Raw genomic sequence first — 26,810 nt, forward strand, 5'->3', positions numbered from 1 at the left:
TCAATATAGAATTTCATCCAATGTTTGCTCAACCGCCACAACCACAAAAGATCCACCGCCACAACCAACCAAACCACCCCTTAACCAAACAAAACTCTCGCATCCAATTCCAATCTCCCACTGACACCCAAACAAGTTCCACCATCAGGAATCCGGTGCCATTTCATAACCATAATACCCCTCCCCCCCCAAAAAAAAAAACAACAGAAAATTACAAGGAATTAGGCTTAACTTTCCCTCTCTCTGAAGAATCGAAAGTTCTGGAAACTATTCAAAGTGTAAATATTATATCATAAGAAATTCTCTCTCGTGAATAAACACGTCCCGGAACTAAAAGCTCTATTATGTAAATTAGATTTGAAGTATGTCACACAATTTAGGAAACATATACAGCGAAATTTCGGTTAACGAGGAATTTGGTTTACGAATGATTTGGTTAACGAACAACAGGTTGGAACGAATTTAGATTCGATATATGAGTAAAATTTTTGAACAAATTATTTTGATTCGATAGACGACAAAAATTTTTGAGCAAATTTTGATTCGATATACGAAAGATGATTCACATTATGAGCAAAATATTTGAAAAAAAATTGATTCGATACACGAGCGATGATTTGCATTACGAGCAAAATGTTTGTGCGGTACGGCAGCAGATAACGGCGAATTATTATTAATTAAATGTCATTTTTAATAGTTATTTACATGCGCATAAAGAATTGTGGAACGAATTATCCGAGTTTCCATTTTTTCCTACGGGGAAGTTTGATTCGATGTGCGAGTTGTTCGGATTACGAGCACGTTCACGGAACGAGTTGCGCTCGTAAACCAAAGTTCCACCGTATCTTTGACCGACAGTGTATGTAAATATGATGTCAAAACTGTTGCAAAGTATTATTTCGTCTCCGCCTACTTTTCTTCTTTTGGATTGCTGGCAATTTTTTCGTACTGAGAGGTCAAAGTTCTTGTTGACGTCCCGCAAGGTTCTTCCCTCGCACCGTTCCTTTCTCTTAATACACATAGAACTTTCTAGAACTCTGTAATATTGGAGTTAATCCCCGTCTGAAGTCACCCAGTGTGGGGTGTGCGTTGTTATAACATGGGTATTAAATGAGGGGGGGGGGAGAGATTGGGAATAACATAAAAATTCTTTCTCGACTTTTAAAATATTCACATTGTTGCCTTTTTAGAACTATATAGGGAATCGACCGCTCTCCAGTCAAATGTCAGAGTTGTAAAAAAGGGGTTTTTATGGTCGCTGTTGTAAAAATTTTATTGTTGTAGGGGTGGGGGGGGGGAGTGAGTTATTGGTTTTCGGGTTGGAGGAGGTCATGGTCTGTGATTGGATTTGAACGTCTATCACGAGAAGACACTTGGCCGCTCCTATTTTCAAGGGGAAGGAAGAGGGATGAGCTGATGAATATGTGTTGGGAGGACGTTAACCTGGATAAGAGCTTGAACCCTATAGTGTTGTAATCGTAGGACAAGGATGCTCAAATTTTTTGAGAGTGCGGGTTACTTCATTGATTTGAAAACGTGTCTCGGGCTACTTAAATGATGGGGAACAGTGCCATCGCAAATCACGTAAGTGAAATGGAAACGTGCCACAGGACACTTGAATAATCTGGAATTATGCCGCGAGTCACTTAAGTGATTTGTGAATGTTCCGCAGGCCACGTAAGAGCTCTGCAACAGTGCTACGAGCCCCTTATGCGTTCTTGAACTGCGCTTCAGGTCACTCAAGTGATTTCTAAATGTGCCGCGGGTCAGTCAAGTTACCTGTAAATATGCCACGAATCACTTTAGTTATACGAACGTGTCGCGGGCCACCTAATTGATATGAAACTGCACCACGGGTCACTTCAGTGATCCGGAAATGTATTGCGGTAAGTGATGTGGAACTGCACCACAGGTAGGTTTGAGGTCGTTGGTCACATCAGGTGACTCCGAGGGCCACATTTGGCCCGCGGGTCATAGGTTGAACATTTATCATGTTGCGTACACTCACTTCCAAAAGTTAACCACGCGACGGCTTATATAACATTACGACACCACTTTAATCTTGCCCCTCTGTATTGCACAGTGGTTCCGTTCACAATTCCGACAGGGTTGAAATCCTGACAGGTTAGAATCTCGACAAGTCGAAATCCCGACAGAGTCAAATCGAAAAATTTAATTTCTCCGTATTGCCAGTACTGTGCACCGAAAGCTCCACATGAAGGGACTATGCACCCGAGTACCACGCACTTGTGTTCCCGTGCAATCCAGAACGACATGGTTACAGTGGTGTGGTTATGCTATATAAGCCGTTTTGCGTGCTTAACTTTTGGAAGTGAGTGTGTATTGATAACGGAAAACCTTTGACTGGTCGATGGAACTCCCTTTGGGCGGGGGGGGGGGGCTGCATTTGGTCCCCGCGGGAAAGAGGTTGTGCACATCCCCGTTCTTAGAACGAAAATTTATTTTCAAAAAAGAGGTAGAAATGTTCATTTCTATAGTCAAGTTATGTTTTTGACACTAATTAAATTCAGCAAAGGATTCGGACAACCACCAAGAAAGAGGCCTTCCAACAACAATCGAAACCAAACGGACGTGTCATGTCGTACAACCAGCGACGACAAGACAGGACATCGCATTAGAATGCGCGAGGGCATGTGTCGCCCCAGCGGGTCGCTCGCTCGCTTAAATTTATGCACCCATTTCGCTGGTTGTTTCGGTGACAAAGTGCTGACATTCAACGGAGCGGCAATCGCGTTGACGATCTTAATGTCAGTCAGTCAGTTTCTTGGTCAAAACCGCACGACTCCATGGAATGTGGTGCCCCGCTCGCACCGCACCGCACACGCTCCACTGGCGTTTTATGGCACGCACGTCATCCAAAAACACAATGACCGCAACGTGGGCCTTTGAAAAACACCGCTGACAAATCCGTCATAATATTTATTTTGTTCATTTTGCAGCATGTGCCAGGGACGTTATTTGTCTCTTCCATCATCGAGACTTGGGCGATCTCCTAAAACTTAAATATCTTGATGTCTTATCTCAAGTAAAAAAACACCTGGCCTTTTAAAGCCCAGGTTCCCTGTTTGATGGTCGCATCATGCACAGATGAAATTGTGGTGGCATATATGTTATACGCGGTAAATGTGATAAATCTGGTTATTATGCATAATCGCTGAGCATTTTGGTAAGTTTGATAAATTTCCCTAAATTTATCTCTTTTACCAGGATTATGCATAATACCCAAGCTTGGTTGCTAAATTTCATTAATTTCACTAAAACGGTGCGTTCCTCAACCTCTCTTCCCAAGGACCAGTAATATGTGTGAAGCAACTCCACGAACTACTAATTCACATCACGAGTAGTGTGACCACATGCCCCGTATTTTGAGGGATATTTTCTATTTTCACGTATTTTCGGTCAGCTTCTTTCACACGAAATTGTCCCGTGTTTTTAACGAAGCTTATTTGAAAATTGATGATCTTCACTGAAATTATTAATGGAGATAATTTTCACAACTTATAAATTATACTGTGATAATTCCGTGGAATACATTTCAATTCATTGCGATTTTCAATAGTCCTTCATTTTACACCCATTGCTAATTTTCTGGTAATTTCTGCAACGATCGGTGATTTTGCAGACTTGTGACTAGAACCCGGAAGTTTAGGTACTAAAAATGGTCAAAATAGGCAGGTTAAAAAGCACTAAAAATGCCTAAAATAGGGATTAAGAAAGGCATTTATTGAAAGAAAAGTAAAATAACTAAAAGCTAAGATATATATATATATATATATATATATATATATATATATATATATATACAGTCAAACCTCGTTAATGAGTCACTCTTTGGAGAGCATAAATATGACTTAGTAAGCGGAGTGACTCGTTAAACGGAGTAAGCCGTAGCTGTGTCAATTCCTGCCCGAGGACAATTGGGACTTCCAAAAAGTGATCCGTTAAGCGGAGTGACGTGTTAACAGGGTGACGCACTAACGAGGTTTGACTGTATATATATATATATATATTGAGCTGAAAAGTTGGTTGCATTCCGTCTACTGTTTCAATTAAAGTACAGTGTAACTGCATTAGTATCCAAGTTAAATTGATTTCCTGCCAAAAATGAAAATGAAATATTACTGGTCCCTCAGAATAAAGTCAATTTCGGGGTCATTATTTCCAGCAGCCCGTAGAGAAAATTGTCTTGGGACTCCTTCGAGTTACGAATAATTCTCGTTTATTCGTTGCATTATTTGGAATATTAATCGTAATTTCTGCAGTTGAAACATGGCTATTATTATGTTCTACTGTTGCAACAACACCTAATTTTTTATTTTTTTACTAGTAGCTTACCCGTCGCGCGTTGCTGCGATCTCAGAAGAAAGGAAATTCAAGGAAATGTGAAGGAAAAAGGAAACAAAAAAAACTGCCAGAAACCTTCGCGCGAGTGTACTCAACAACTTCCCAAAGTTTCATGGCGATCGGATGAATGATGTAATAATGCATAAAGGACAAACATACTTTCGTTTTTACATATACTATATATAGATTTCCGTTGGTCCCGGTTTCTCATTATCATATAAAGCGAAAGCAATATCCCTATGTTGATATTTATTTACATGCCATGTACTACATAACAGGAAAAAAACTAATTTAATTTTCAGTGATTCAGCAGTTTCAGCAATAATTTGCAATTCTTCATTTTTTTAGATACAATTATGTCCCGTATTTAGAATCGTATTTTTTTTTTTTTCGTATTTTTCATTGTTGACATGTGGTTACCCAAAGAAGGTCTAATTTTCTATTTTAAACCATGAGTAGTTACAATTCAATTACAAAAATTCAATAATTTTTCTGTCAGTTGGAATAAAATTACCAAGTCTACCCGCGGATTACCACCTGTGCCATCGTCGTGGACTACTTCTGGGCCGCGGACCATAGGTTGAAAAATTGCTATAGAGTATGTCTGGGATGCTCTTGGGAGGCAATTGTAGTGTAGTTCTTCAACACCCCCTCCCACCCTTCCTCCTAGAATGATCCAAGAACTGAAAACAACGTTGCTGGAGGAATAGACCAACTGTAACAGGGACTCCTAAACAGTCTGATTTCCAGTATGAAATCACGTTGTGTGACCCGTATAACACAGTAAGAAGGCACTATACCAGAGCTATATTAGCAAGGGATCTCTCGCTACAGAGAGCACCAGGTCTACAACGGCACAGATATTCAAAAATTACACTTCATTCGTAATTTGAACTATAGATGGTGCAATTAAAAACTGACACACAACACTATATACTCACTCAGACTGTTAGGTGCACGCAAAACTCCACCGGTAGTAAATCGCCCATGGCGATAGACCGGAGTTGTACTCGGTTTGAAAAAAAAGAAGAAAATAAGAGCTGTTTCTCATCTCTTTGATCTTGTGCTTGTCGCCTTGGCTCAGTGGGCGTGGTCTCGTAGCTGCTATGTGAAGTAACAGCCCTGATACTTTTTCGCTTTTTTTTTTCTCGCAGACCATGTCAGCTTTTAAAACGTAGGGTATCGAAGAAGATTTTATATTTTAGTGGCGTATTTCACAGCTTTAAGTCAGAGATTTCTCGATATGGTGGTGTTTTAGCGTCACTGCTATATGCGCGTGTGGTATTTTTATTATCTTTTTATAACTAACTAGCTATAATATCCGGCGTTGCCCGGGTTTTCTTCAATGAGGCTTCTTTGGATCACGTGATATCTCCCTCTTTATTTGAGGGACATACAAACTCTGTCTAAGTTCACCAATATGGCGACTTCCTGCGCGACTCAGGAAAGAAACAAATCTAGATTTAAAAAGAAACGTAAAAATAAATACATATTTTTTCCTTTTTTAAAGGCTGCTAGGCATTTCAATTCCCCCCTTTGCACTTCAAGTTATCCATCTCTGCCTGTTTCTGCTTCAAAAAATATGTAATAATGCATAAAGGACAGACAGACAGACATACTACATTCGTTTTTATATATATACATAATAATAACACGTATGTGGGACACTTTCAAGCTCAAGGCCCCACGTGGCCGCACCTATCAAACACCCCTTTTGGGCGGTTCTGGTGAATTTAATCGAATACCGAATATGTACGTAAAATAACTAGACATCGTTGTTTGGAGTGCATTTATGGCGTGAATGAGATGTAAACGAAAACAAAATTAAAACGGCATGGTATGGGCCCCACAGGTTCTGCGTTCGTCTGAAACAAAAACATTCATGCCTAACACCATCCGGCCAAAGCTAAGTTTATTCATGGCAACACAAATTTTTCTATATCCCAGGCACTCATACCTTTTCACGTTTACGTTTAGCTCGAAGGGGGTTGAGGCTTTCTCATAACAGGTAATACTGTTCTAAGCGTTGGAGATTCTGAAAAGAGCAAGTCTTTTGAAGTTCGCACAATGCTCAAAATATCCAAGTTCTCAGAATATGACTTCTAAAATTTATGAAGTAATTTGAAAAAAAAAATGTTGAAGTAGTTGTTTATGGCGGGAAAAACTCGAAAAGGCGTTTTTACAAAAAGTTTGAAAATTTGCAAAAAAAGGCATTTATGGTATTATATCCTGAAATTCTGGACTCTACTTATAACAAAGCATTGGCGACAAAATCGGCGATTTTTCGTATTTCAGATCTGCGTTTTGAATTATTTTTCCCCCCGTAAAATAATTTTTTTACTGTGATTTGCATCAGCCTTTTTGCTTTTCCGGGCTTTAGAAATTGTAGCAGTAATTGGCGAAATCTGTCGAAAATTGCGTGCTTCGGCTCTAATTAGAGATATCCTGTATTTACGATCGCAATTTTACGTAATTTTCTTTGAGGAGATATGGTTACCCATGATGTGAAGTACTAATTTTTTGTATTTGAATCCATAAGGATTTTACCAACATCAATTACAATGGAATATTTCATTGAATCATAATTAAATCATCAAGTCTGTCTGCGGACCACTTGTTCCATCGTCGTGGAAACCACAGGTTGAGAAACGCTGCCCTAAAATAATCACTTTTAACGGCGTTGATGCATAGCGCCCAAGTGCCGTTGGCAAATTTCATAAGTACTGAAAAATTATCATTTTTACCAGTGATTCTGTATAATATTTCAAACGTCACGCCGTTGGTGAACATGATAAATCGTAAAGCATATCACTTTGAACACACCTCTGTATCTTGGATACCTCCTTACAAATACAAATACAAATACAAATACAACGCCACAACAGGCAAATTGCCCAACGAGGTGGCTGACTAAGAACATCATGGATCCCCGAGCCCCTACCTACTACTGCTACACCACACATGTACCCCCCCCCCCCGCGCGGACCCCCCCAACGAATCGGTACATGCGGGAATGTGCGTGTACGTGTAGTGCAACCTGACGTAACGTTTGTTTATGTGTAATGCTTGTTATGTGTAGTGCTGTCATCTGCCCCCAGTTTTACTAACTATGAGTGAAGTGTTATGGTTGAATGATTTACCGTTGTAGGACTGTTGCTCTCTGTGGCGAGACTTTTTAACGGGGAGATCGGCTCGCATTTGCGCCTTGAAGTTGGGAACCACAGAAAACCAACTTCAGCCGACCACCACTGTGGGGTTCGAACCCGGATCCTCGCATCACAAGTCCGGTACTATAACCACTCGACCACCACAGCGGCATTGGACGGTTTTGAATTGAACCAAACATAACCCTATAACACAGTACGTCCTCTATATCTTGGACTCCCAAACTTGGACAGATTCTAATAGAACCGTAGGTGTCCAACTTGGACATCTATATATGATAATTTATGCATGTATTGTATCATTATATCGGAGGTACGATCGTGAAATTTGCATAAACACATACACAGACCATAAATTTCAAGTATTTATCGACTTTATCAACAACGCTTACCTGTTATTCATAATTACAGGTAAAAGTGATAAATTTATCAAACTGTATATGTATCAACAGATTTATCACATTTACCGTAACATATAGCCTACTGTAGGGGCCGTTCAAGTATTACGTCATCATCGATGGGGAGGGGGGGTGGTTTGGATAATGCTTACGTCATCAACCACCCTTTATCAAAATATGAGTTAGGATTCACAGGGGCAGAGCTGATGACGAAATTTTTTGCTGACAGGGGGGGGGGGTCAAAAATCTCTAAAAATTAGCTTACGTTATACTTGAACGGCCCCTGTATATGAATATTCACCTTTGTTTTTGCTTTTCTTCTTTATAGGTGAAGCTGCTGCTGGATTGGAAACAGAAGAACTACGAGTGACTGGTACCGGTGCCAGTCCCGAGGACTGGTAGGCACTACTTCTTCTTCCTTCCCCCCCGCCGTTGCGAACCACCGATGGCGGACGGCGTTTTCACAGATCGAGTCCAAGAGGACAATGTCGTCAGTCTAGTGCCTATAGACCGATGGAACCTGACGCGATTCGCCACGACGGAGGCCTTCGCAAACTGTACGTCGAGGGTGGACTCGCTGCAACCCAGAGGGGACCCGTGGGTCATACCACTGGTCGTACTGTCGTCGTTGAATGTCGCCGCCGTGTTGGTGTTCGAGGTATACGTGCTCTACAAGTCGTGCGGGAGCCGGCGTCACCTCTTCTTGGGCCAGATGTTACTGTTCGGGCTGCTGTTGAGCTCTCTCCTGGGCTTCGTGTTCGTGCCAACCCCTCACTGGTTTACATGCGCCGTCGCGAGGGCCGGGGTGGGACTCGCGTACGTAGTGGTGTTCGCGACGCTGCTGGTGAAGTGCGTCTTCCTGCTGAGCCTCCACGTGGGCGTATACCTGAGCGCCGCGTACCAGGGACTGCTGTTGTTTTTCGCCATAGCCGTGCAGGTAGTGGTGGCCATCCAGTGGCTGGTGTACAAGCCGCCGCAGGTGGTCGTGATCGTGTATGGCGGGACTGACTCATCGTGCTACACGTCCTGCGCTACCCAGCCGTCCGACATGATCGTGTCGCTGGTGTACAGCATGTTCTTGATGGTCGGAGTGGCCATCTTGGCCATCAGGGCACGGACAGTACCGGAGAACCACGGAGAAGCGATGTACATCGGCGCCACCGTCGGACTGACGATACCAATTTGGATAGTGTGGATCCTGGTCTCGACGCTGGCGGACTCCAGACACCACGACGCGTGCGTCGCTTTCGGCGTTGTCGTGACGGCGAGCGTCGTTTTCTTGGTGATGTTCCTCCCCAAGGGTCGTCAGCTCGCATCTATGAGCCGGAACGGCATGTACGCCGATGACTGTTTCTCGTCGATCAACCAGTCCATCTACACGCCATCTTTTCTTCACCTGAAGCCAGCAGTTCCTTACGCCGCCAAGCAAGGAACCCTCGTCAAACCTCTGACATCAGCATATCCACAACACCAAGGTAAAAGTTACAATCTTTTTACACATAAATTAATCTATAACACTAACACATTAAGCTGATATCTATACACGAATCAACGCACTACGCCATCTAGACTATATATCAGCAACAGAAACGAAGTTACTCGAATTTAATTTTTGCTGCGTTGGCGCATACTTAATTGCACAAGCTGGGTAAAAATGGATGCAGAACCGACCGGTTGCCATTTCAAATATGCTGACTGTAATGACATAGGTCTTGTCCACTTTCCACGATGCATTTCTATGGTCCTTCTTTCATAGTGGAATCACCAAGTCCACTTTCCACAATGTCTTGTGGGCCATGTCTTTGCTGGATCATAGTGAAATCCCCAGTACAAGTTAACAACGCACCGCGATGCCTTTCCAGAATCGTAGCGGAATCCGCAAGGCTACGCACGTGGCCATGTCTTTTCCGGACCATAGCGAAGGACCCCCAAGTCCACGTGCTACGATTCCTTTGTAGGATCATAGCGGGGGAACCCCCCAATTCGACGTAACATGATGTCTTTGGTGTATCAAATGGAATTTCTACGTCCACTTATCACGACTCTTTCCTGCCTGTCATGTCTTAACTGGGTTATAGTGGAGCACCCACGTTTATGCACTACTAAAAGAACTGCACTTCGGGGGCGGCTCAAGCTTACCTACCGCATGCTCCCAAAGCCAGACAAGTAAGAAACCGAATTTTTCCTTCGCCGTCATTTGACTGTTCTAGAAAAGTTATTGGGGTGGGGGCGCCAAAATGCACACTTGTCCCTTGTGAATAAGTAAATTCTTGTTTCTGGTATTACGATCCCACGTCTTGTCAAACATTTTGGTGTCAACTCTCCTAACAGACTGCCCCCGAGATCAACGCACTCCTTACACCTTCTCTTAGCCCCCCCCCCCTTTGGACGTGTCTAGAGATAGGCAAAATTCACCCCTACTTGAACTGACATTCTATTTCAAACCGTGCACCACCCAGGCTCTATCGACCATTGTCAATTTTAGCCATTGCCCCGGATGAGGTGGTGTCGGGTGCTTTATTATGCATATACAATACAATATAAATACATTATTTAAAAAAAGGCATATACAGATTTAAATACTTCTATTACATACAAATTTATATTGATAAGCTCTTATGATGTCTGTAGCTCTATTGAGCGTGGCCAGGCACCAGGTCCTGAATCACGTTTTCCCTCGTTGGCTTGTTGGGTCGCATCTTCCCTGGTTGGCTTGTTGGCTCGGGTCAGTCATCCCGACTTGCTTATATCCCGCAAGGGACAGAGCGGGGTCATGTCTGGTGTTCGGGGGGTGAGCCCTCCGCTGTGGCCCGGCCAGGTCCTGGACCACGTTCCTCGTTGGCTCGTACTTGAACTGACAAGAAAAGGGTCATCGTCGAAAAATTGTGAACAAAATTAAGTACATTCATTTCACCCAGAAACAAATAAAAACCAAAAAAAATAATGGCGGAATGTAATCATTAAAGTCACAAAAAATTATTCAAAATGATAACAGTCGGCTACTCATCACCTCTCGCACTTCTTGACGATATATATATATATATATATACTATAAACTTTTTCTTTTTATTTCTTTCTTTCCTCCAAAAGCGTCTCTGTTCTAGAAACAAAAAAACTTACCCCAGCTTCTCTAGTTATCTCTCTCTTTGTCTGTACCTTATTATGTGTTGTTTGAATGACGTCACTCCAACACTCTATGGTTGCGGGAATTTTTAAATTCATTCTTGGCTTCTATTGGCGTTTAAAATATTAATACGTATTTACCAGGTTTTTTTTTTTTTTTCGAGTGACCCATAATAATTCCACCGGATTTTTTTACTTTTGCGCATCATTTAAATGAGTAGAATCAGTGGTAATTTTTTCAAAACTTTTTGGGAACGTCACTTTGGGAGTTTTTCTTTGTCAGTCTACAGCAGTGTTTCCTCAATCTTTTTGAAGACAAAGACCAGTAAAATGTCTGAAACAATTTGAAACACCATTTGTTGTCCCGTAATACGGGACATTCGTGTAATTTTCGTTGTTCATATTTTTTCTTTATGCATTTGTCCCGTTTTTTCAACGATACCTATTTGAATTTGCAAAATTAACTCAAGTCGTGAAGCACTCGCGCGCGCACACACAAACACTGCATTTTCATAATATAAACCATGTTATGATTATTACGGCATACGTTATAAATATTCATCTCACACATTGGCGTACGCAAAGGGGGCTTTTGGGGGTTTTAAACCCCCCTTCAAGCCGAGATTATAGTGAAATTTTGCAGGAAAAAACATAAACCCCCTCTCTTAAGAAGAAAAAAATTTAAATCCCCCTCCCCCTTGAGAAAATTCTACGTTCTATGATCTCACATATTTGCCATGTTTAACGTGTCGTCCGCAATTTCTGTAAATGTTAATTACGATTGCTGATTGTGCCTACTACTGACCATGTTTTTGATGATAATTGATGTCCCGTATTTTACGGATTGTTATTTAAGATCCCAGGTTGTCATATTTTTCTTAATGAAATATGGTCACCAGATCATTTGTATATTTTTTTCCTGTGAAACACATTTTTTTTACTGAAATTTGTAGTAGCCATTTATACAAGGATGACGCGCGCGTCACTCTCCACTACCATACGAAGGTTTTTAACAACTGGCTGGTGCGAAGATATATTTTGGAAAGAAAGAAAATTCAACTGCGCCTGCGGGGAATCGAACCCACGTCCTTTCACTTTCCAGCAGCGTCAGCAGTTGTGAGCTTGGCCTGAGTCTGGTCCGGCCGTCTATGTACTGTCCCTTTCAGTGTACACGAGCTCCAAGGAAAGACAGAGATTCGGTGTCTCTGTAGTCTAGTGGTCTAGGAAAGTGAAAGGACGTGGGTTCGATTCCCCGCAGGGGCAGTTGAATTTTCTCTCTTTCCAAAATATATCTTCGCAACAGCCGGTTGTTAAAAACCTTCGTGAGTAGCCATTAATTTCGACACCTTTCAGCGATGCTAGTAGTAATTAACAAATTGAATTTAAACAATAAATTTCGATTTCTCCCAAACTTTATTGTCATCCCGTATTTAGGATCGCAATCTGCTGTATTCTCCTCGATGATGTTCGGTTAACCTAGGTATGGAGGTGTAATTTTATTTGAACCCAATAGAGATATTACTAATATAAATCACAGCGAGTGAATAATTTTATCAAGTCCGCCTATATTGAATTGTAATTAAATTATCAAGTCTGCCTATGGCCATTGTCACGGACCATAGGTTGAGAAACGCTGGTCTAGAGTAGTTGGTCAAACGTGCGGATTACTGTAGAATGGATTAATAATGCTATAAAGAGGAGGACGAACCTTCTGGAATCGATAAAATCACCAAATGACCTCGTCCATTGTCGGAACATGGATCATGCAATGACGGTTGATTGGTGGAAGAGTTTGATCTGGGTGACACGTAATAGTATTCTAAATCATCAGGCGTTCGAACCGTTATAGGCAGCCTTGAAAATTCTTTCCAGAATCGAAGCATGGAAGCACGCGTTACATAATCCTGACAATGCCCAAGGACCTTGAGACCTCACTCATACGTCCATCCTCTAAAAACCGACCCATGATATCTCAACGCACTTCCGATCAGACATCAGACCCATATCTCAGGAGAGAAATGGCAACCATTGGGATTTCTAATCACGTCTCTTTTCGAAAATTTATGACCCGATCGAAAGTGACCTGTCAGTAAAAATCCGATATCCTCTCAACAATCTTATACGTCGGTGACAAGTTCTTAATTCCCAAAGAAGAGGTTCCTTATCAAGTTGTTACCATCCACCATCTGTCTCCTGATGGGAATGAAGCAAAAAAAGAAACGCACCTTCTAAATACCACCTCGAGGGCATTTATAACATGATTTTTCCTTGTACAAATGCCCACGCATCTTCCTCACTCGAAATCGAACCGCGCGCCGCCGTGGCTACTGGGTTAACTCGCGTGAACCCCGTCGACTGTTAGTGGCATTTAAACTCCACCACACCCTGTATGCATGTATATATGCATGTAGCGGTGAACCAATGTCGTCGTCGTCGTCGGATCTATCCGCCTCGAAATAGAATCTTTATAGTACATAGTTGTATCTCCATCAGGTGATAATTGTCGCAGCCTCGCCCACCTGGAATAATACGAGTTTAACCCATTAACGGTGTCGACACCTCGTTTGGATACTATCCCGGTAGGTCGTAAAAAAAAAAAAGATAACGAAGGCTGAATCGAAAACGAGGTGTGAGTCGGGAATTGCTCGATAGGCGTTGGTTGTCGGGCACCGGCTTCCTGTTTTGTTGTTGAATGGACGATTTATCCTCTCGGTCAATTCGATGTCCCGCCGAAAGACTCGAGGTCTTCATCCCTGTATACCGGTCAAGATTGAAATGTAGGTCAAGACCCATCCTCATTTATCATCAGATTGAACGTGCAATTAAACAGCGCCCTCTGGCGTCGCAAACGAGAAAGTAATTTTTGTTCATAAAGTATAAATTTTCCTCAATTACAACGTCAATGTCGTGACGATTGATAAGACGCGGTATTCTGTTTTGCTGCCCACGTGATCGGTCTGCAGGACATACAGGATAGATAGATCGCTGGATACTTTTTCTTGTGAACTTAATTTTGTGTATTACCTCCCGTGACTGTTACATCTTTGACCTGTCGGGCCTATTGGATATGGTTCTGTAGTTTAGGGCTGATTCCGGGAGGAACAGCTTAGTCTAAGTTGTACATGCTCACCCGAAAACGTCCCAGGTAAAACACTTTTCTGCACTATTAAACCATACGCTCCCCAGGCACTGTCGACAATCGTCAATTTCAGCCATTGGTAAAACAGTAAAGGGTCAGAGAACAGCTAGCTGATGCACAATAAGTGACCTAAAAACTCTTTGTTGACCCTTTACCAAAAACCCACAAACTAAAAACTCGAAGAATTCTTGGGGACAAGCTGAGAGACCCAAGGACTCCTTACTGATCCTTTACCGAAGACCCCCCCCCCCCCCACGAACTGAAAGACTCGAATAATTCTTCTAACACATTCAGACCCATAAACGTGTTATGGACACACTGAGTGACTTGAGGACTCCTTGGTGACCCTTTACCAAAAATCTACGCACTAAAACCTCAATGAATTCTGAGACACACTGGGAGACTCGATGACTCCTTGCTGGTCCTTTACCGAAGACCCCGCGCACTGAAAAGACTCGAATAATTCTTCGGAACACACTGTGAGACCTTAGAACTCTTGACACATTGAATGACACTGAGGGCATCTTCTTGACACTGAACGACCTGAAAGTAACTTCTTGACACACTAAGTTACTTGAGGACTCCTTGGTGACCCTTTACCAAAAACCTACGCACTAAAACCTCAATGAATTCTGAGACACACTGAGAGACTCGATGACTCCTTGCTGGTCCTTTACCGAAGACCCCGCGCACTGAAAAGACTCGAATAATTCTTCGGAACACACTGTGAGACCTTAGAACTCTTGACACATTGAATGACACTGAGGGCATCTTCTTGACACTGAACGACCTGAAAGTAACTTCTTGACACACTAAGTTACTTGAGGACTCCTTGGTGACCCTTTACCAAAAACCTACGCACTAAAACCTCAATGAATTCTGAGACACACTGAGAGACTCGATGACTCCTTGCTGGTCCTTTACCGAAGACCCCGCGCACTGAAAAGACTCGAATAATTCTTCGGAACACACTGTGAGACCTTAGAACTCTTGACACATTGAATGACCCGAGGACATCTTCTCGACAAACTGAACGACCTGAAAATAACTTCTTGACACACTGAGTTGAGGACTCTTTAATAACCCTTTTTTTTCGAGGATTCACACTCTAAAATAGTCGAAAAATTCTTGAGGACACGCTGAGAGACCCGATGACGCCTTCTGGACACACTGAGTGACTTGAGGACTCAACGATTTGCTAACCCTTTACCGAAGACCCACGCACGCGCACGCTGAAAGGAAGACTAGACTAATTCTTCTTGGGGACAAGTTGAGGGAAGCCCGACGACAAATTCTTGACATTTTATACATATCTAAACAAATACAAAGGCCATAACAGCTAAAATGCCAAACGAGAGAGAGAGAACCGAACTCTGGTGACCCTTTTTGCTTAAGATACACGCACTAAAATAAGCATATTGCCTACCAGGCATATTTACACGCGTACCTACTTCTCGAAAATATATATTACTATACTATTACTTATATCACCATATACAGACAACTACAGTAGTCAACGCTTATAATAATTACCAGTAATAAGAATCAACCGCTTATAAGAATCAAATCGGCCAAAAAAAGAAAAATAAAACCAAACGCTGTTTTAACATAGGAAAATCGTCGGTTATAAGAATCGGATCAAAAAAAAAAAATTCGGATTAGTTATTCGGAATTAATCATTATTCAAGGATAATGATTTTTCATGCATTCTCTCGAATGTCAAACTTGCCGTAAGGGTGCTCTTCTTTTGATGATGTGAACGATCAGTGCTCGTTACTATAAAAAAGTTGAAGATCTCTGCCTAGGGGTTGGAATCTTTGGTTGGTAACTGGACTAGACTTTTCAGGGTACCCCCCCCCCCCTCTATAGTGAATATATAACATGAAAAAAACAAAAAATGATGAGAACCATTCCTTGTACCAGGGCTGTATCCCTGCCAACCCCATCCTTAGGGGTAGAGGGGCATGACAATTGTACTACACAGTAGTAGTTCAATTGATGTGTAATATTTTAGTCGGTCTACATTGAAAACGAACGATCTCTGAAGACTGATATGCTATTACAAATACAAATACACAAATACAACGCCACAGCAGACAAAATGCCCACGAAAAAATTAATAAGATTTTTTTTTCGATTCGAAACAGCATAATCTCGCCTACCCCTTGAGTACTCCAGTGGCAACTGGAAGAGTAACAGCAAGCAAGGTGGCTGCTGCATATCTCATTTTTGTGAGGCATTTCTTCTCTTGAGGACACAGGGCCGTGCCTGGGTGGACCCGTGCGTTAATACAGCGCTGAGCCGTCCTGGAGAACCCCTTCTTGACACACTCGGTTTCCCGGAGACAGCTTCTTGACAGTCTGAGTAACCTGAGCACACCTTGGTGATTTTTTTCCGAAGACCTATATATATATATATAAATAAGTGTATATATATATATATACTAAACAGGGATTCTCGAGCTATGGGTCACGACCCAAACTTGATTCACGGGGGCATCCTAGAAGACTCAGAAATTCATTCACAGTCCTGATAACAAATGCACTTATTGCGTCACTTGGTTTCACTAATTTCGAGAAACAAATAGTCCCACGGGTCGCGAAGCTGATCTTGTTGATTTTGTGTCGGGGGCTGGAAAAAGGTTAAGAACCTCTGGGCACATATAGACATTTCAATGAAGATTTTCGGAAAGTATACAAGAAATTGATGGAATATTCAACCTACACCCCCTCCTCCATTTTCTCTTCCATATCATGCACGAAAATATTCCCCGAGAAACCAGTAATTCAGTCTCAAGATTGTGGCCTACATTTAAGTTAAGTAGAAAGGGACAAATCTGGGCCATACAGATACAAACTTCCGACAAAAATAAGCATTTCATTCGGATTATTCACCGACAAGAAACCATTTATGCATACATTTAACAGACGTACAATGAGACGGTCGGGCCATAATACATTCGAGATCCTTTGATCCATCCACAAAAAGCACATTATATATATTTTTTGTGAAGGTCGTAAATCCTTAAAAGATGGCTCTCTTTCTTTTTCTTTCACGGTGTCTCCCATTGCCCTAGAAGACATTATTTATAGCATATTGTATTGTGTGTGTGAGAGACACGCTAGACGAGAAATGTCACGGACACGTCGAGTCACTAAAGTTAATGATCCATGTTTTGGGGGAGATATTGTATCCCGTGTAACAGATCTCGGAAAAATTATCCTAGATATGAGGTGGGTTCTTCAACGCGTAGCCAAATGTGGCAACCCTCGGAGCTCTTAACCATTGCCCGTTCACCTTCATTTTTAGGGAAAAAATGAAAAACATTAAAAGACGATTAATTAGTTACGTACAGTAAACATAAATTACGCAATTTACAGAATCGCACTTGAGAACCCCTTAATTTAAAAAGGAAAAAGATTTCTCAGAATTCGTGAAAGAAAACATTGAGAATCTGTGACAGATTATTTGACAATTTTGTGACAGAAATAACCTGATAATTTGTGACAGTAGTTCGGGAATTTGCCACAGAACTAGTTGGAGAATTTGTGGCAGAATAATTTGAGAATCTGTGACAGATATTATTTGAGAATTTGTGACAGAAATTATTTGAGAATTTGTGACAGAGAGAAATTATTTGAGAATCTGTGACAGATATTATTAGGGAATTTGTGACAGATTTATTTGAGAATTTGTGACAGAAATTATTTGACAATTTGTGATAGGAATAATTTGAGAATTTGTGGCAGCAAAACAGAAATAACCTGATAATTTGTGACAGTAGTTCGGGAATTTGTCACAGAACTAGTTGGAGAATTTGTGGCAGAATAATTTGAGAATCTGTGACAGATTTATTTGAGAATTTGTGACAGAGTAATTTGAGTATTTGTGACAGAATTATTTGAGAATTTGTGACAGAAATTATTTGAGAATTTGTGACAGAGAGAAATTATTTGGGAATCTGTGACAGATATTATTAGGGAATTTGTGACAGATTTATTTGAGAATTTGTGACAGTAATTATTTGACAATTTGTGATAGGAATAATTTGAGAATTTGTGGCAGAATAATTTGAGAATTTGTGACAGATATTATTTGAGAATTTGTGACAAAAATTATTTGAGAATTTGTGACAGAAATTATTTGACAATTTGTGATAGGAATAATTTGAGAATTTGTGGCAGCAAAACAGAAATAACCTGATAATTTGTGACAGTAGTTCGGGAATTTGTCACAGAACTAGTTGGAGAATTTGTGGCAGAATAATTTGAGAATTTGTGACAGATATTATTTGAGAATTTGTGACAGGAATTATTTGAGAATTTGTGACAGAATTAATTTGAGAATTTGTGACAGTATTTGTGACAGCAAACAGAAATAACTTGAGAAATAACTTGGAAAAAATACACTGCAAGCCTAAACCATTGTGGGTCTCTCTCTTGCTTATTTATATTTATCTGGAGAGACAGCCTCTGTGTGTGTGTGTGCAAAAGAGACATTACTTATGTCAACACCCTCCGCTATCGGCTATTGGAATTCAGAAACCACCCCTATCCCACGAACACGGCAAGAAATAGATAATTTAAAAAAAAGGAGGGGGCGCCTGGAACCGTAACCTACACCCATAAAGAGCCTCTCACAACGGTATCGGCGCTGTCGTGAAAGAGGGACTTTTCCTGTAATCTGTGAGTGAATATCTGAATTCGTTGGAGGTTATTTTCGGGAGAAAAAAAAACCTGATTGAATATTCGTCTGGGTGTGCAGGCCTATAACTACATGCAAAACTGAATGGAAAAGTGTATTGGAAAATTCAACAAAATGACGATATATATAATATATATATATAATTATGCAACCAAAAAAATATATGGCGGTGATATTGGCGGGGAAAATTTCGTGGAAATCGCGCCAAAATGTTCTTGAGCTCGCCATGGATTTTTGATAATGGTAACCAATATTTTTCTAATTTAAAAATTTTAAACGAATATACATTGGTTCAAAACGGTATTTTTTCAGTATCTTTTTCGAAATAAAAAAAATTTGAAATATTCTATATAAATGATCATCAGAAACCTCCGATATATGAGAACTATATTTTGCGGCGAAGGAATACACTCTCTACCTTTCTCTTCACTGCAAAGTTAACCTGAGACAAACTATAGTAAATGACACAAAATCAACGCCCCCCCCCCCCATTCCATTGCCCTATTATATTTTTAGTTTGAAAAAAAACCCCATTTGAATGATATTTGCAGGGGCCAAGCTGGTCTTATGATGTCACCAACAACAGATAGCAGCAGCTGAGAATAAAAATACAGTCGAATCCCGTTTCAACGAATACCGATACTACGGAAATCTCGTTTTATAACGAGCACTTTACTAATTCCCCAGATAAGTTTACATAGGAATAAAATGCAAAAAACCTGGAATTCCTTTATAACGAAATTTCGTTACAACGAAGTGATTTCTCGGTCTGTTGGAGTTTGTTATACCGGGATTCGACTGCACTGAATTGAAGGAAACAACTCTGACCACAACACAGCCTCACTCATACTGATTGCGTTTTTCGTTGGAATAGGACTCTTTCGTTTTTCCACATTGATACCGGCACCCATGAGAGCCGAAACATATGTCGGTGGTTAACTAAATGGTTATTTGTTCCTATCACGTCGTCAATATTTTTGGTTTGTAATTATTAGGAATCCAGAATCACACATTTTGTTAACGTGACTAGCAAATGCTGCTTCTTCTCCGGCACTAAAAACCTTGGAATAACCTAGTTTACTAGAAAATGTATTTTTAAGTTTGCTTTTGATGATGATACGAGGTATTTTGAAGTTATCCGAAGATTGCTTTTGTGTCATCTGACTAGATCTAACAGCATCTAAACAGATTTGAAGGTAGTCATTGCTGTAGGCCTGCATAACTTCGACTTCCAGGCTAACGCTTGTATTTATACGCCAGTCTGGAAACAAAAACTTGAAATAGTACAGACATTTAGGCAACATAATCGTTCAACGCGTAATTATGTTTTCAAGTGTTCTCACAAATCAATTAACCCTACAATGCATACTGTTACCAATTGGCAACATCTGCTTTAAATATGTTTCTTTTCCCGTTGCCAATTGGCAACTTTGTTTGAGACATTCATTATATTCCCATTTTTAATTTCCTTTCGAAAGCCATTCATAGGTGGCAGTAAAACTCCTCAATTAAAAAAAAGAAATGTAAATCTTCTGTCACACACCTATCAAAAAAGAAAATCACGCACTGTAGGGTCGAAAGGACTCTTACTTGCATTTCTTTACACGTTGAAGTTTGCGACCAATTTTTTTCTTTCTTTTTATATTTTGAATCATAAAAAAGGTAATTATATATTTGCAAAATAATAATACTTCAATACATTAATTTTGTATGTGATTTTACGTCCTCTTTAAGACCCTATATAAGGAAAACAATTCGGAACAGAGTTTTTTTAAATATTTTTCCCAGTTTTCTAAAGGATTCAATAATTATGGAAAAAAAATTATCAACTCAAAATAAAAAAAATCATGCATTGTAGGGTTCACAAGGGTTGCAAAAATATGTCCTACTTTGGCCTGACATTTTTATGGGCCAAATTAGGGTGTATTTTTACCAGAAAGTTAGTTACCCCCAGAGCTTATATTTTCAATTAATTGTTTTTGGAAAGAAACGAAAGATTTATCAAAATTTTACTCGTACTACAGTTGAAAGCATCAAACTATTTCTAATAAGGCTAATACCAAACTTGACAAATGTGGATTACAATCCCCTCAGTTGAAAGCTTGAGAGATGAAAAAACCACGTGCAGTCACATCGTACAAAATGACCACTGTTGTTGCCTAGTCGACCATTCGTGAACCACCAGATACACTTAGTTGCTTTGCTTATAGTACCGTCACTCAGCAATAACTGCAAAAAATAGTTCCGAAAAATTCCCTATATAGTAATTGGAATACATTGGAATATACGAGTAATAAATATATATTATATATAATATAACGTAATTATAACGTAATAAATAAACTGAAGAGCCAAATATATTGCCTGATATATTGCCAAATAATACAAATACAAGGCCACAACAGGCAAAATGCCCAATGAGGTGGCTGAGAAAAAGGTGCCCATAACAAATATGGATGTCATATATTACAAAAGTACAGCAACCCAGTTAAAAATGCAATTACAAAAACTATAAACAATATATATATATATAAACTGAAGAAAACAATTATTTTCCGGATATTATGCTGAGGTGAGCTCGGAAAGATAAGTCATCACGTCTCCGCCGGGACTCGAACCCAGGCCCTCTTGCATATCGGGCTACCATCTACACCACTGGAGACACATGACTCTGCCTTCCTAATTTCACGCATTGTGTCGTGAGGCGCTGAAGTAGAGGCACTCTCTAGTAGCCTCTCTTACTTCAGGAAATGGCCCCCGGGTGGGACGGTTCTTTTCTTTCCGAGTTAACTTCACCATAATATCCAGAAAATAACTGTTTCCTTGATATCTCGAGCTGAGAAAAAGCCATCTATCTCTCTACAATTGTCATAACCTGCAATTTCTTCACCTTGATGCTGTCGTTTTTTTAAAAAATCGGTTATTTTTAGTTATTATTCACTGATTTCGATTACACTGTTGCTTATGTTTTTAGAAACTCCTTCCGAATGGTACTTGTAAGGAGATAAACCAATGTTTCCAAGAATACGCAAAACTAATGCTCACAATGGAGACAATGAATTTCAGTCGTCTTCTAAAACTTCCATCAAACTCAATTTGATACTGAAATCATCAGAGTTTTCGTTGAATCTAATTTGATCAAAATACTAATTCAAATATTTTTAAATATGGTATCACTTATCCACTTATTCAAAATGTTCTGCATGTAACATGATATAAAAGACATCTAATCGATGTTTTTTCAAAATATCAAGTCAATTCACAAACTTTTAATAACAATTTTAATCGAATTGATCGACTCGATTAACTCAACTAAAATTTTTAACTGCGAGTAACAATTGATACCGAATCAATCGATTAATCGGACCAGACCTAACAGAAATACACGGTATTAAAAAAAATCCCATAAAATCATGTTCGTCGAAGCCTGAATATAGCTACTTAGAAATAATAAGTAAGAAAAAGTAACTGAACAACTAAAATATCTGCCCATAGAAATATGGTTGTCATTCTGCCACGTTGCCTGGTCTGACGAGTCTCGGTTCCAATTGCTTCGAGCTGATGGACGTGTACGGGTATGGAGACAACCTCACGAATCCATGGACCTTGCATGTCAACAGGGGACTGTTCAAGCTGGTAGAGGCTCTGTGATGGTATGGAGCGTGTGAAGTTGGCGTGATATGGGACCCCTGATACGTCTAGATACGACTCTGACAGGTGACAGGTACGTAAGCATCCTGTCTGATCTGATCACCTGCACCCATTCATGTCCATTGTGCATTCCGACGGACTTGGACAATTTCAGCAGGACAATGCGACACCCCACACGTCCAGAATTGCTACAAAGTGGCTCCAGGAACACTCTTCTGACTTTAGATACTCCCGCTGGCCACCAAAATCCCCAGACATAAACATTATTGAACATATCTGGGATGCCTTGCAACGTGCTGTTCAGAAGAGATCTCCACCCCCCTCTTACTCCTACGGATTTATGGACAGCCCTGCAGGATTCATGTTGTCAATTACCTCCAGCACTACTTCAGACATTAGTCGAGTCCATGACACGTCGTGTTGCGGCACTTCTGCGGGGACCCTACACGAGATTAAGCAGGTTTACCAGTTTTTTTGGCTCTTCAGTGTATATATTACATATATTTTATTGCTTTTTTTATACGTTTTATAATTTTATTGTTTTGAGTCAAAGAAGGGTTCCCAGGGACAATAGCCCACTTTTACGGTATATGTTGAAATGATGTGGATGCCAATTCCCCTCTCCCCATAAAATGTATAAAATAAGGGCATAGGGGGGGGGGCGGGCCCTGAACATTTTTGGTTTCGCCAAATTGTTGAGACACAGCTGATCCAGTGTCTTGTGAGGGCATCTCTGGTATTAGACATTTTTTAACAAATAAATCGCATATATATGATTTCAAGCTGATCTGACTCAACTATCGCGAGATTATTAATTATTAGTTTATTCATAACTAATTGGTTAATGAACAAAGTATTTAGCTTTATAAGTGAAAAATAAATAAATTTTAAGTAAATAAGGCAAGGATCAGATTAAATTTCCCCTCGAACATGTTCAATTAGTTTCTCTTCCATCGCCCGTAAAAGCCTAGAAGGTCAAATAACCAAAAATAAAACGAGATTAGGAGATACGGCCTCTTCACACGAATGTCAAAAATCTGGAAGGTTTGATTTGGTTCTGACGCGTCATGTGTGGCGTGTTACATCGGATTGCATGATCCCGCACATTCCCACGTTACGTCGGCACAGTGCGAACGTCCCTACAGAAAAGTCAGAGGTAACGTTTTGTACCACATGTGGTCCCACATTACGTCAGAGTATATGCACCTTTACGTTTCCCGACCGCAGATTTTTGCAATCCTAGATACTAGAAACCCATGTGCTGAAATAGATTAATTCATTCACCATTACGTCTTAAATGACCACTCACGATTGATTCCGCTTATTCCTCCTTCAAACTCTATCCATGAAAAGAGTGTTATAAGTGTCTCATGGGGCAACATTCAAGAAAGAAACCCATCGGTATAAAAGCAGAATGGGTCTGAACGGGTCAAGTGACCCTAAACACCACCACCACTCGGAACACAACAAGATTAACACCCACGCGCATTTCCTTTGCACGCTGCGTGCGTGCAATGCGTATAACGGCGTAGGATGTGTTTTTTTTTTATCCATCCATCCATTTTGTTAGTTTGTACGCATGCATGATCATGGGCGGGGGAAGCATGTGTGCTCGCTCATACAACGAACGCCTTCCCGGTTAACCTTGGTCAAGGTTCCGCACGAAACTGACCGACATCAACACAGAACCGGCGAGTCAAGATCAAGGAGAGAAAGGTCTGAGAGATCATGACTGAACTCTCTCTCTCTCTCTCTCTCTTCCTGCTTTTGCCATTTCCTCTGATTTGACCATTATGAAGAATGTTACATGATTTGAACTTGGGAAATCATGCAAAGGAAAATGTTGACCAATGTTTACCCCGAGTGTGAGGGCAGATGGTGACACGTGATATATAGGTTCAAACAGAGAGACGTTGTTCATGACGGCTGGATGGATAAGTCAATTAAAGGCTCAAACCATCTCACGATGTGGAGTTAAGGTAAATTCACTGCCACGCAATTCACCGATAGGAAAGTTCGCAGCTAAACAATGGCCATCAGTGACGATAGTTCGTCACCAGTGAGTTGGTGACCAAGTGACAGAGCAACTGAATGAATATGTGAGCGAGCGAATGACTGAGTGAGTTGAATTGAGCTATCAAAAAAGTTAATGAGTGAGTGAGCGATCGTGAGCGATCGACCGAGTAAGTTACCGTTTTAGTGATCAAGTGACTGAGTATGGGGGTAACCGTATTAATGAACGAGTGAGTGGGTGAGTTACTAACTGAGCGGGTGATTGTGCGAGTGACCGTATGAGTGACCAAGTCATTGGGTACGTGAGTGATTGAGCGAGAGTCAGTGACCATATGAGTAACCGAGTGAGTGCGCGACGATATGAGTGACTCACTCACCTGCTCACTCACTCACTCATTAACGCCCAGACTAATTTGATCAATCACTCATTTGCTCACTTACTCACCTGCTCATTCTATCACCTCCTATGTATGTCACTTTGTTGATGGATTGTTTGTCGGTGAATTTTTCCAGCGGTAAACTTTCCTGTCGGTGAATTTTCCTAGCGGTGAATTGCGTTTCGGTGAATTTTCCCAGCGGTAAATTTTCCTTTCGTTGAATTGAGTAGTGGTGAACTGTTGTCGGTGAATTTCCCGCACACGCACGATGTGTGTCTGGCCGCTGCAAACAGACTTTGGCGAAAACCCTCGTGACCCCTCCACGTGAAGGTGCGCCGAGAACGTCCCTCCCCTCTCTTTCATGCAACACCATTCTCATTGAAGAAGTGGCCAAGTGACGACTGTCGACAAGGATTGACCGTAATTATGATAGATTTGTCTTTGATTGTTTTCACTATATGAACTCATTGACGACTCGGGTCGATGGAGAACCTCCCTCTCCCCACACCCAGTAATCCTGGCCTTTAACTTGCCCATCCTCAAAAGGTCTTAAAGGGTATACAAGTGCAATTTCATCGGTGAGACGGTTATTGTTATATCCATCTGAAGATGCCTTGACAAATGTTTGGTATGTGATAATGACATCTACTCCTTCGCATCAATGGAAATCTTCTGTTATGTCAGGTGCGTCCATGTAATCCAAGGGTGTTCAACTTTTGGGGGAGTGCGGGTCGCTTCGATGATTTGAAAACGGGTAGCGGGCAACTTAATTAAGTGATCTAGAACAGCGTCGCAGGTAACTAAAGTTATCTGGATTGTAGTTCTCATTGATGGTCTCATTCATTTTGAGGCAATTTATTGCCGTTTTATACAGTGTACTCGACATTTCTAAGTGTTGAGTCTATTGGGGTCCTCGGGTCTCACAACGTGTCCTTAAAAATTATCCCGGTCTTCCGGGGTGTGGGTCTCTGGTGAACGATCACCAGGAAGTCCTGGGGTCTCATAGCGTGTCCTCAAGAATGGTTTGGATCTTCTGGTGTGTAAGTCTCCTGTAAAGGGTCACCAAGGAGTAAGGAGTCCCCTGAGGTCTCACAATGTGTCTTCAAGGATTATCTTCAGTGTGAAGGTCTCCGTTGGAGAGTAGCCAAGGAGTCTGTGTCTAACTGGGTCCTCAAGGATTATTCGAGTCTTTCAGTGAGTGGGTCTCCGGTAGAACGTCGCCAAGGAATTTTCGAGTCCCAAAGTGTAGAAGGAATCGGACAGCACCAAGAATTATTTTGAAGAATATATTTATAGAATTTTTGGAAACGTATTAAACATATCCCCCCCCCATGGCCCCCACAAGGCTGGGGCTGACAGGGCTCTAGACCTGGGGCCCGGGACAATTCTCATAACTTTTTGCTTTTTCACGCTATACATGAACTATAGAAGGGCCCATGAGAAGTGTGACCAGGGGGCCCGCAAAAGATCCCAGCCTCAGGGCCCTAATCCAGGATTTGGAGGCCATGCCCCCCCCCCCTCCCCAAGAAACAACTGCCTACCAATTTACATACTTGCTGTCAAAAACTACGTGCAGTTCTCGTTTCCATGAGGCTCCCTCTGCACTCGAGGCTCCCGGCCCATACCCGGGTGGGCTCATGCGTTAAGATGGCACTGCCCTGGGATGGGGGAGGGGGAACCTATCACTCTTCAATTATTACACCATAAATCGCCCACACATCATCCTGGATCTGCATCGACGCTTGCAATTTTCCATCAGGCACCTCGATATGCCAAATTGGCGCTATACTTTCTCGCAACCTTACGGATTTCAATTATAATACGGCCCGGTTCGTTTTAAAGATTCGCGTTATCTTTGTGGACAGCAGATAACAGT

The 26,810-nt window shown here is 41.1% G+C and overlaps 1 protein-coding gene across 1 annotated transcript in view; it reads left to right on the forward strand.

Moving 5' to 3' along the window:
* The window catches only part of LOC149086265 (metabotropic glutamate receptor 3-like), an 89,666-nt gene that overhangs the window by 38,056 nt on the left and 24,800 nt on the right, over positions 1-26,810 (forward strand). Inside the window, exon 2 of the mRNA XM_089232286.1 lies at positions 8,256-9,402. Within this exon, the coding sequence (XP_089088412.1) occupies positions 8,373-9,402 (1,030 nt within the window). The 5' untranslated portion in view covers positions 8,256-8,372. The remainder of the gene's footprint in view (positions 1-8,255; positions 9,403-26,810) is intronic.

The sequence above is a fragment of the Pholcus phalangioides genome, unplaced genomic scaffold (assembly GCF_987345545.1).
Source record: "Pholcus phalangioides strain wild (caught in Gottingen) unplaced genomic scaffold, Ppha-v1.0 ptg000005l_1, whole genome shotgun sequence".
In the NCBI taxonomy this organism is placed as follows: domain Eukaryota; kingdom Metazoa; phylum Arthropoda; class Arachnida; order Araneae; family Pholcidae; genus Pholcus; species Pholcus phalangioides.